The sequence below is a fragment of the Bombina bombina genome, chromosome 6, assembly GCF_027579735.1.
Source record: "Bombina bombina isolate aBomBom1 chromosome 6, aBomBom1.pri, whole genome shotgun sequence".
Lineage (NCBI taxonomy): Eukaryota > Metazoa > Chordata > Amphibia > Anura > Bombinatoridae > Bombina > Bombina bombina.
Genome location: NC_069504.1, coordinates 1,118,829,448 through 1,118,842,544, shown reverse-complemented (window position 1 = coordinate 1,118,842,544; position 13,097 = coordinate 1,118,829,448). Strand labels below are relative to the sequence as shown.

At 37.5% G+C, this 13,097-nt stretch overlaps 1 protein-coding gene across 1 annotated transcript in view; it reads left to right on the top strand.

The window, feature by feature from the left end:
- Positions 1-11,777, top strand: part of BCAT1 (branched chain amino acid transaminase 1) — a 240,047-nt gene extending 228,270 nt beyond the window's left edge. Inside the window, exons 10-11 of the mRNA XM_053719082.1 lie at positions 1,241-1,315; positions 7,406-11,777. Of these exons, the coding sequence (XP_053575057.1) occupies positions 1,241-1,315; positions 7,406-7,453 (123 nt within the window). The 3' untranslated portion in view covers positions 7,454-11,777. The remainder of the gene's footprint in view (positions 1-1,240; positions 1,316-7,405) is intronic.
- Positions 11,778-13,097: the final 1,320 nt, after the last annotated feature.

The following is a 13,097-nucleotide window of genomic DNA, read 5'->3' as shown; positions in this document are numbered from 1 at the left end:
CTCTGCATTCATGTGATGTCTAATCATAAACTCTCAGTGCTAATGTATGTTAGCTACTAATAGCTAGCTGTCTCTGCATTCATGTGATGTCTAATTATAAACTATCAGCGCTAATGTATGTTAGCTACTATTAGCTAGCTTTCTCTGCATTAATGTGATGTCTAATCATAAACTCTCAGTGCTAAGGTATGTTAGCTACTAATAGCTAGCTTTCTCTGCATTCATGAACCCACAGAGTAAATAGTAAACAGACACTTAAAAAGTTTCATTACTTGAATAATGATAATGAATGTATGTCATGTGAAGGGCAGTGATTGTTTTAAAGTGTCTTCTTCTTTCCCTCCCTTCGCCTCTCCCTTCTTTCCCTTTCTACCTCCATTCCTTCCTCCTTCAACTCCCTCCCTTATTTCTTTCCCTCCCTTCTTTCTCCCAACTTCCTCCCTTGCTCCTTTCTTTCACTCCTTTCCCTCCCCCCCTTTTCTCCTCTTCCTCCCCACTTCTCTCTCTCTCTCCCTTCCTTCTTTCCTTTCTCTCCCTTTTCTTCCCTCCCCTTCTTTTCTCTCCCTTCTTTTAGGGAGCAAATGGTATGAGATGCATGCAATTCAACCCACCTGTATGCAAGTGCTTTGCTAGCCAACAAAAAACATTTTACACACTGACCCAAAAACATATTAAGGAGAAAAAAGGCCTAAAGCCTTTAAGGGGGAGGTCAGCAGATTTTTGAGTGCCTAGGGCAGCACAAAACCTAAATATGCCACTGGTTCCAGCCGTAGTGAGTTTTGGGAGTGCATATTTTGTCGGTGTCTGAATATTATTTAATTTAAAATGTTTGGCATAATTATCATTGTAAAACTACAGTTGCATTCTAATTACAAACTTTCATGTGAATTATGTTCTTTGTTCAGATTTATTTTTATTTACATATTTAATATTGTTTTCATGCAGCTGTTTTTGTAAAACATGGTCTTCAGAAAATAAAATAACAATGTTGGTAAATATAAGCAAATAAAAAAAGCATTATAGGACACAATTCAGTAAATAAGAACTTTATACTTTAAACCATCATTTAAATATTATTTAGTGAAAGTCATTTTTTGGGGGGTTTTTTTTGCAAGTAATCTGGGCAGTCTCCTCTAATACATGGTACAAATTACACAACCATCTTGTAAAGATCAGTTTTGCCTTGAAATTGGATTAAGTTCAGAAGAGCACTAACAGATGTATGTTTTACTTTGATTAGATTCTCAATATACCAACTATGGAGAATGGACCCAAGATGGCTGAACGTTTTCTAAAAAAAATGGCTGATATCCAGGTATGAATTATGACTTGAATATAAAAATGCCTCATACTGTACTTTACAGAGTATAATATCTATCTAAAAGATAAAGAGAACAAGAGGGGCGCCTCATGTGCATATCAATATGCTATATAGTGATGTAAATCAAGTAAGCCAAGTGGGTACTCACATGCGACTATAGTACACTTATGTACTGGTAGGTGCAGGCTGGAGTCTTAGGGTGTACCAGCTAACCCTTTCAGTAGAACCAGATGATCTCACAATGAAGCAATTAGGCTGCTCTCCTCCTCATAGACAAAGCCAGAGCTGTATCGATAATAATAAAGAACAAGAGGGGCGCCTCATGTGTGCATCAATATATCCATATATGTGAAATCAAAGAAAAAAAGCCAAATGGGTACTCACAATTGGCCCAAGTACACCTATGTACTAGTAGGAGCTGGCTGGTATCTTAAGGTGTACCAGCTAAACCTCTCCAGGTGCAGAGTAGATAGTGCAGGGGGATCTTTGTCACAATATGTGCTGATGGATAGTCAGAAGCAGTGTGTAAAACTGCTATAGAAGGTAATGAACCAAAGCTTGCATAAAACAAGTTCAGTTTATTAAAACAAATATTGATAAGTTTAAAACAATAGCAAGCAAAATTTAAAATAATGCAACGCGTTTCTCAACCTAGCATGGGTTGTTTCATCAGGAAGTTAACCCCATACAAGCTTGGGTGCAAGGCCCATGGGGAAAATTACAAAATAATTAACACAACACACAGAAAGTCTGGCACCCTCTTGCTGGCACACAACTAGATTAAAAGCAAAATGGATGTGTTAGTTACAGCATTTTGCCAAATGGTGATAGACCCAGGACTATGTCAAGGGCTCTTCCTCCCTGGGTCATTGTGTGGCTGTAGTTTAGGGACCCAGGCCCCTAGCTGTGTGCTTGTAAGAGAGTTACAGATTTTCTATGTGTTGTGTGTGTGTGTAAAATATCTATCTATCTATCTATCTATATATATATGTGTGTGTATATACATACCTCCAAGCTGTCTCTGTTTGAGAGGTGTGTCCCGCTATCCCTCAGAGCCAGCCATATGTCTCATTTGCAGAATGTCCCTTAGACCAGCCCATAGACTGACTACCCTGGTACGCCCACAAACTGCCTAGACTCCCACCGACCTTCCAGGTATGGCCACAATGTCCCTAATTTCCACCCATGGCCTTGCCCCCTTCCAACACAGCCCTGCCCACAAATGTCATTGTCGCCCCTCAACATCCTGAGGCCCTAATACCTAGCCACAAATGGTATTATGCATATGAAATATTGATAGCTTTTGTTGAAAACAAATAAACACTATACAAATTTACATTTTTAACCATTACAAATATATTAAATTATAGATTAACCACAATTAAAAACAACTGCCACAGAAATGAGCCGCTCTCACTCATAGACAGAACATAAGCTTACTTGCTGACACAGGAATTAATCAGCTGACAGGGACATTGCTAGATTATTATTATTACTGAATATGAACAGGGTAAATTTTGTCATCAGAAAAGTCATTCCCACCCTTTAAAGCAATGATTTTAACAACTTTGAATCAATCAATTTATTTTGGGCTAGATTACAAGTGGAGCGCAAAATATTGCTTTCGCAAAAGCAATATTTGTACTCCACTGAATAATACCAGCACACGCAAATATGCGCTGGTATTACAATTTTAGTGCAATGTGAACGCTAGCTCACAGCACGAGATAAGTCGCACAGCTATGGTAGCAAAAATTGTAAATATATGTGTATATGAATATATACATATATATATTTTTGTGTTAAAATGTGTTTATACACATATTAGCATTTATATTTACTGGGAACATGCAGTTCCCATAGACTGCAATGTAAAGGCACTTTTCAGTGCCGTTTTTTTTTCTTCCACTAACAACCCTAACCCACCAATTTTAAACCCTCATAACTGCTTATTGCAGTTATTTTATCTAAAAAATAAAGATGCTACTATCTTTATTTTTTAATAAAGTATATAACACTTGATTGCAGTAGCAATAACCAGCCACTTATTTATCGCACGCCAGCAAATGCGCAAATTTGAATAAATTATTAGCATATAGAACATATTCTGCTATGTAATGAAGAACTGGAATGTGAAATATGAATATTTCTATGTTGGGTTAGCGCACTTGAGAATATGCGATCGGGTTTTCGTCTGAGTAGGGTGTTTTTTTTCTCCACTTTTTTGCTCCTTTGACTTCTATCGGGGAATACGTTAATGTGATCACAATATTCAAAGTTCATCTTTTTGCGCAAGTTAGTGTGTGAGCGAAAACTTTTTACTTTCAACTTGTAATACGAGTACTACCCAAAGAGCTTTCTTCTAGTGGAGTTAGTGCACAAACGGGAGCGTTAAATACCGCTCCACTTGTAATCTGGCCCATAGTGAGCAGACTTGTGTGCAGTGAGCTCTACGATTGTTTTGTGAGCGCAGCAGAACTGTATTAGAATTGTTTTTATTTGTTTTTTTTAATGAAGCACATTGCTGCTGCTATCACAAAAGAAAAACAAAACAAGCTGCACACAGGTCTGCTCCTGTTATGATCGGAGAAAGGGAAAATGATTTCTCCTTGTCTAGGAGACAGATGAACTGTGACCTTTTCGAGAACAACTCATTTGTCCATTGGGGCAGGTGCACCTACATTGTTGTGCATTGCTCAGCCCCTGAGAGGCCAATTAAATATTATACAATATTTTACCCAGCATCTTAAGTTGTAGAACTTACTAACAATGGTGAATTCAGATGATCATCTTTACTCTGAATTGGGCTTCTGCCATTTTCTCTTGACAGTGCTATGTAGGACTTTAAGAAACAACCCCTGCTCAATTCACTGCATTTGGGGGAGGGGGCAGCACAGGGCTTTAGCCCAAATTATTTTACATGATATCTACATCCTCCAACTCATTTGTGTAAACTATTACACAGAGGGATGTACATGCACACAGCAGCCTCCAACTCATTTGTGTAAACTATTACACAGAGGGATGTACATGCACACAGCAGCCTCCAACTCATTTGTGTAAACTATTACACGGAGGGATGTACATGCACACAGCAGCCTCCAACTCATTTGTGTAAACTATTACACGGAGGGATGTACATGCACACAGCAGCCTTCAACTCATTTGTGTAAACTATTACACAGAGGGATGTACATGCACACAGCAGCCTTCAACTCATTTGTGTAAACTATTACACGGAGGGATGTACATGCACACAGCATCCTCCAACTCATTTGTGTAAACTATTACACGGAGGGATGTACATGCACACAGCAGCCTTCAACTCATTTGTGTAAACTATTACACAGAGGGATGTACATGCACACAGTAGCCTTCAACTCATTTGTGTAAACTATTACACGGAGGGATGTACATGCACACAGCAGCCTTCAACTCATTTGTGTAAACTATTACACAGAGGGATGTACATGCACACAGCAGCCTTCAACTCATTTGTGTAAACTATTACACGGAGGGATGTACATGCACACAGCAGCCTTCAACTCATTTGTGTAAACTATTACACAGAGGGATGTACATGCACACAGCAGCCTCCAACTCATTTGTTGTGTAAACTATTACACAGAGGGATGTACATGCACACAGTAGCCTTCAACTCATTTGTGTAAACTATTACACAGAGGGATGTACATGCACACAGCAGCCTTCAACTCATTTGTGTAAACTATTACACAGAGGGATGTACATGCACACAGCAGCCTTCAACTCATTTGTGTAAACTATTAAACAGAGGGATGTACATGCACACAGCAGCCTTCAACTCATTTGTGTAAACTATTACACAGAGGGATGTACATGCACACAGCAGCCTTCAACTCATTTGTGTAAACTATTACACAGAGGGATGTACATGCACACAGCATCCTCCAACTCATTTGTGTAAACTATTACACAGAGGGATGTACATGCACACAGCATCCTCCAACTCATTTGTGTAAACTATTACACAGAGGGATGTACATGCACACAGCAGCCTTCAACTCATTTGTGTAAACTATTACACAGAGGGATGTACATGCACACAGTAGCCTTCAACTCATTTGTGTAAACTATTACACAGAGGGATGTACATGCACACAGCAGCCTTCAACTCATATGTGTAAACTATTACACGGAGGGATGTACATGCACACAGCAGCCTCCAACTCATTTGTGTAAACTATTACACGGAGGGATGTACATGCACACAGCATCCTCCAACTCATTTGTGTAAACTATTACACGGAGGGATGTACATGCACACAGCATCCTCCAACTCATTTGTGTAAACTATTACACAGAGGGATGTACATGCACACAGCAGCCTCCAACTCATTTGTGTAAACTATTACACAGAGGGATGTACATGCACACAGCAGCCTCCAACTCATTTGTTGTGTAAACTATTACACAGAGGGATGTACATGCACACAGTAGCCTTCAACTCATTTGTGTAAACTATTACACAGAGGGATGTACATGCACACAGCAGCCTTCAACTCATTTGTGTAAACTATTACACGGAGGGATGTACATGCACACAGTAGCCTTCAACTCATTTGTGTAAACTATTACACAGAGGGATGTACATGCACACAGCATCCTCCAACTCATTTGTGTAAACTATTACACGGAGGGATGTACATGCACACAGTAGCCTTCAACTCATTTGTGTAAACTATTACACGGAGGGATGTACATGCACACAGCAGCCTTCAACTCATTTGTGTAAACTATTACACAGAGGGATGTACATGCACACAGCATCCTCCAACTCATTTGTGTAAACTATTACACAGAGGGATGTACATGCACACAGCAGCCTTCAACTCATTTGTGTAAACTATTACACAGAGGGATGTACATGCACACAGCATCCTCCAACTCATTTGTGTAAACTATTACACAGAGGGATGTACATGCACACAGCATCCTCCAACTCATTTGTGTAAACTATTACACAGAGGGATGTACATGCACACAGCAGCCTCCAACTCATTTGTGTAAACTATTACACAGAGGGATGTACATGCACACAGCAGCCTCCAACTCATTTGTGTACACTATTACACAGAGGGATGTACATGCACACAGCAGCCTTCAACTCATTTGTGTAAACTATTACACAGAGGGATGTACATGCACACAGCAGCCTTCAACTCTGGGAATTGGAGTTTCCCAGATGTTTTAAGCTGCGGCTCTATTACTTCCCACAAGTTTGATTTTTACTGCCAACCTGGATTCCCACCGCTCATCTGCAATGGTGGGGAAGGAAACAAGCTGTGCACAGTAAAACTCTGCAGTGTGAACTACTCTGGTGGTCGGGACCCATTGTGCCCCTGACACCAGTAATGCATTTCACCTGATGGCAGCCCTGGGTGTGCTTAAAATATTACAAATCAGGATATTTTATTTCACTATAGTTAATTATACATTTTTAAGATGACAGTGGTTAAAAATATTTTCCCTAAAGTGACATTATACACTCGTTTTTTATTTGCATAAATGTTTTGTTTGATGATCTATTTATAAAGCCCATAAAGTTTGTTTTTTTTTGTTTTGTTTTTTAAAAAAATGGATAGTTTTGCTTATTTTAAATACCATTGCTCTGACGTTCAGACTCCTAACCAAGCCCCAAAGTTTTAGGAGAATACCGACGTATACCTACTCCAGCTTGCTTCTGTTAGTGTAAAGGGTCTTTTCATATGCAAGGGGAGGGGGAGGGGGGGGGGGTGTCTGACATTTCCCACTTGCAGTGGGTGTTCCAGTAACCTTTTAAACAGAGCTAAACTGGAAGCTTAAGTAAGTTTTTAAACTGTTTTATTCTGGATTTTTATATCAGTATCTGTGCATAGTATTCTTTATAGTAGTGTCTATTACATGCAGTTATATGACAATTGGTGTACAATGTCCCTTTAAGTCCTTTTATTTAATTCATAGTATAATTTGGTGCCTGTGCACCACGTACTGTACTGTATATAACACATCTTTCACACAGAGAGATACTGATTTACTAATTAATATTTTCTCTTTTAATTTCAGTATGGAAGAGAAGAAAGTGACTGGGCTCCTCTCATTCCGACTTCCTAAGCCCTGACCTTCATCTTGACATGAGGAAGATTTCAGTAGTGTTACGTAGATCTCATGGTGTATCTCCATGGGTGATCTGTAATTGTAATTTCTTTATCATTTCCATCAGAACTCAATGTTCCACAAGATTTACACAAATATTTGTGTTTGTGATTTAATACTAGAAATATTACCAGCTCTTTACTGTATTGTCTTTTTGATTGGTATCACCTTGGTTTGCCTTCCTCTAATCCTTAAAGGAATTTTACTAAATGTGACATTCACTCCCCAGTATGACCACTCGTCTAGTTTCTCCAAAAGTGAAAAGTGGTTTAGTATCATGTGATATATGCACATCTATTTTTCATTATCATCCCCATGTATAAGTAGGATTATTCAACAAAGTATTTGCAACCTTTTAATTTCAAATTATTCTCAGAAAAGAAACGGTAATCACTCAGGTCTCAGGAATTTCCCTGGGCAATGACTAAGTTCTCTAATCAGAAGACAAGAGCGCAGGTTTTATCTCAGACGCCTGTCTTCTGTTAGCGCAGTGCAATCAGTATGAAGGTTTGATACAGATCACGTCTCTCTTTTTTTTTTTTTAACACGGTTGTATTACACTCCATATTGTTTTATAACAGTGATTTTCCTAATGTAGATCTCTTGTGACGTACAGAACTGTTTTTTGTTTTTGTAAATTATGTCTAAAATAGCACAATCAGATTTTAAAATGTCGTCGTTACGTTGCCAAAATAGTACAAGCTAATTGTATTTAAATTTAACATTGATGACAGTTTTTTTGTAGAAGAAAAAAGCACAAGTGTAAGATAAGCCCAATTCTAAGGGTTAGTGTATTATGTATCTACTAAAAATCACTGAATAGCTCAAAAAGTGAAAAAGTGGGAACTGATTAAAAATTATTAAAAGAACATAATAGTTATAAAATCATAAAATTATCTTATTTGTCCTGTGTTAACAATTACTGAAAATATAAAAGAGGAGAACTCTCTAAATGTCTGCCTTATGGTTTGTTCGGTCTTCCTGTCTATTATGGAATAATTGCGCCAACATCACAGAGACATGTGGTTCACCTTATGAAGAAATGAAAAGTCTTCTAAGCATTTTGCTGGTAGAGAAGGTTGCAAGGTATTGCTATGAAATATGCTGTGACCCACTTCAGCAGCTGAGGGTTAACTGTACGAAATTAAATAACTATCTATTGGATTTGCCAAATTGTTGAAATTTCAGTCTGTACTTGTGTAAATCTTTCTTTAGGGACATACCTTCCAATAAAGAAGAATGTATTGCACTCCATGAGGCCCATTTATCAAGCTCTGTATGGAGCTTGTGAGCCCGTGTTTCTGGCGAGTCTTCAGACACGCCAGAAACAGCAGTTATGAAGCAGCGTCTAAAGACCGCTGCTGCATAACCCTGTCCGCCTACTCTGAGCAGGCAGACAGAGATCACCGGAATTCAACCCGATTGAGTACGATCGGGTTGATTGACACCTCCCTGATGGCGGCCGATTGGCCGCGAGTCAGCAGGGGGCAGCGTTGCACCAGCAGCTCTTGTGAGCTGCTGGTACAATGCTGAATACGGAGAGCGTATTGCTCTCCGCATTCAGCGAGGTCTTGCGGACCTGATCCGCACTGTCGGATCAGGTCCGCAAGACCTTTGATAATTCAGCCTCCATATCTGTCCCTAAATGGCATCTGCAGAGGTTAAATGATAATGCAAACAATGCATGCTTTGCCAACAGAATGATAGTGGCTAGCCTTGTTCCATTTCAGTAACAAGTCCAAACTGCCTTCTCCAGATAAGGAAAGTCGTAGAGGGAGTTTGGCAGTTGGAAAACAGGGGGTTGATGTATTCACAGCCTCCACAATTGACTGATATGTTAAGATAGCAGAAAAGTCTTGTAATCACAAGGGGATTTAAAGACATGAGCTATAATTCATATTTCATTATTCTTTGGCAAAATGATTGACAAAGTTACCTGCCATTTACGTCATTCATGCAGTTCCTACTCCAGATAAATTTCAACAGAAGTGCGACTTAAATATCTGTACTTACAAAACAAATAACAAAATACAAATGATTGCACTTTTGTTGATGTATGTCCCTTTAATGCAAGGGGTCCTCACCGGATGAGGTTAGCAACTGTTATGTAACAGTAAAAAGTATTACACCTAGTTGTTTGTTTATATACTGATTCATTCTACAAGTGAAAAACATGTTTTTGTGATTTATTTACACTTGTTCATGGTGTGAATATATTTACAATACTTGACTCAATCTCCGGTTTAAACTGACACCAAATCTACATCTTTTATGTTCGCTTTATTACTAACCCAGTAAATATATCAGAAACCAAAGTTACCACTATAACACTTTGTGAATGTAGACGCAATGGCTTCGGAAAATGACTAATAACCAGTCAAATAATTTAAAGTGATGCAATGTTTAATAGGTCAAAATTTGCCAAAACATGTTCAACTGCAGGGAAATACTCTGGTGACATCAGCAATAGTAACAAAAGCTAAGTATATATGTGTGTGAATATCTCTTCATATACTCTTCAGATTCTGTAAAGCCTCAGGAAAGGAAGTCTATTCCTCATATTTAATTGTACGCAATATGCGTGTTCGTATCATTATCATCTATAGTTGTGTTAAATGGCCCAATAAATGTTAACGGCTAGAAATAGCGAAAACATTAAATACAACTTGCAAAACGGGACCTGTAAGTGTGCATAAATGTTATTTTAATGTAGTCTCTATGGATACAACAGAATTTGCAGTTCTGATAAAGGGGATGACGGTGGGCATTCTACGGTTTTCTCAAGGCGTGATGGGCATTTGTCACCTAAACAGTTCTGTTGGTATCTTTTGTTAAAAAGCAGAAACGTAAAAAGTAGTGCCTATCTAGGTATCTCTTCAACAAAGAATACCATGAGAACAAAGGTAATAGATACAAGAAGTAAATTGGAAGCTAACTTAGTAGCGTATCTCACCACTGGCCAAGCTGACAAGAGACGAACTAGATTATATGAAAATAGGCCAATAAATATGATAATCATACAAAATATTAGGCTTCTTAGCAGTAAGCTTTGGAGAACAAAACTGGAAAACCAAAAAGAAAGATCCACTACACTGCCGAAATATTTCATGTACATTTACGCACAGTAGGTGTTAGTCTCAGATATTTTGCTTTGATATAAGGTGGGTAACGGGTCTGCTGTAATTATCTGACCATGTGACATGATGTTCAAAGCTGGCAATAAACTTTATTTTTTGTACAGTTTATACTTTTTTAGAGATATATTTATGTCACTTGAAAGTCTTAAAAACGTCTTCAGCTAATAAAACGGACATTCTGATGCTTAAATAAAATTCTGTAATTTCTTAGAGTATTTTATTTTGGCACTAGCATCCCTCGCTAAGGTGTTAAACACATAGATAAATACCAGCATATGTTGCTCATTATTGGCCCCTTGGCCAGAACCATGCTCAGTCAATTTAATAAATGCCTCTTTAATAAACTGATTTGTGTGCCTGATCCAATTTAATGCAGTGTCTAAAATGCTTTATATGATCAGATTTCTCTGTGTTTTCTCAAATGTCTTTTTAAAGGGACATGAAACCATTTTTTTTCATGATTCAGATACAGCAGCAATTTCAAGCAACTTTCTAATTTACTCCTTTTATCAATTTTTCTTCGTTCTCTTGGTATCTTTATTTGAATGTAAACTTAGGAGCCGGCCCATTTTTGGCTCAGCACCTGGGTAGCGCTTGCTGATTGGTGGCTACCTTTAGACACCAATCAGCAAGTGCTACCCAGGTTCTGAACCAAAAATGGGTCGGCTCCTAAGCTTAATTCCTGCTTTTCAAATAAAGATTCCAAGAGAACAAAGACAAATTGATAATAGGAGTACATTTTAAAGTTGCCTATCTGAATCGTGAAAGAAAACAATTGGGTTTTATATCCCTTTAATTAACTAATAAGTAGTATAACTGTGATGTTACTGTGCTGCTATTTAGATATGATCTGTGCTGGATATCATGATTTCTATAACTGTTGCACATAATCAGTCGCCAAATGATCCTGCCACGCTCAACAGCACAAAACAGGACCTTTATTTTTTGTGTATTAGGGTTATAGCCTTCAGCATATTACAGTTCTGCTCTCATCTGATGGAGTAAACACAGAGTGCAATCTGTACGCTCAGTACAATCTGATGTAAATGAATGTGATGCTTATGGTCTAGTAAATATTTCAGATACCACTGTGTAGTTTAATCAGCACTTGCATTATCATAATAAACAGTATTTCAAACAATAAATCTGCGTATCTTCGTATTCTTTAAACCACATTAAATCCTGGACCACTAAAGAGGGCTTCAGTATTCTATGTGCAGACATATACAGAAACTACACCTTGTAAGGGAGTCAGCAGCTCATATGACACAAGTTAAAGGGACAGTATACTATAAAATTGTTTTCCCTTAATGTGTTTCCAATTACTTTTTTTTTACCAGCTGCAGAGTATAAAATGTATGATATTGTTTTTTAAGGCTTATTTGTGTATATGAATTAGCTGATTTTGTGTTTTGAAGCCACAACCTAATAAAATGGATTGAGTTTGTAGGTACAATCAGATCTCATTACTTTATCACATTGTGTACATATACATGTGTCTTTATCATATATCTGTAGGTATAATCAGATCTCATTACTGTATCACATTGTGTACATATACATGTCTGTATCTTATATCTGTAGGTATAATCAGATCTCATTACTGTATCACATTGTGTACATATTCATGTGTCTTTATCTTATATCTGTAGGTAAAATCAGATCTCATTACTTTATCACATTGTGTACATATACATGTGTCTTTACCTTATATCTGTAGGTACAATCAGATCTCATTACTTTATCACATTGTGTACATATACATGTGTCTTTATCTTATATCTGTAGGTATAATCAGATCTCATTACTGTATCACATTGTGTACATATACATGTCTGTATCTTATATCTGTAGGTATAATCAGATCTCATTACTTTATCACATAGTGCACATATGCATGTGTCTTTATCTTATATCTATAGGTATAATCACATCTCATTACTGTATCACACTGTGTACATATTCATGTGTCTGTATCTTATATCTGTAGGTATAATCAGATCCCATTACTGTATCACATTGTGTACATATACATGTGTCTTTATCTTATATCTGTAGGTATAATCACATCTCATTACTTTATCACATTGTGTGCATATACATATGTCTGTATCTTATATCTGTAGGTATAATCAGATCTCATTACTTTATCACATTGTGTACATATACCTGCTTCTTTATCTTATATCTGTAGGTATAATCAGATCTCATTACTTTATCACACTGTGTACATATACATGTGTCTGTATCTTATATCTGTAGGTATAATCAGATCTCATTACATTATCACATTGTGTACATATACATGTGTCTTTATCTTATATCTGTAGGTATAATCAGATCTCATTACTTTATCACATTGTGTACATATACATGTGTCTTTATCTTATATCTGTAGGTATAATCAGATCTCATTACATTATCACACTGTGTACATATACATGTGTCTATCTTATATATGTAGG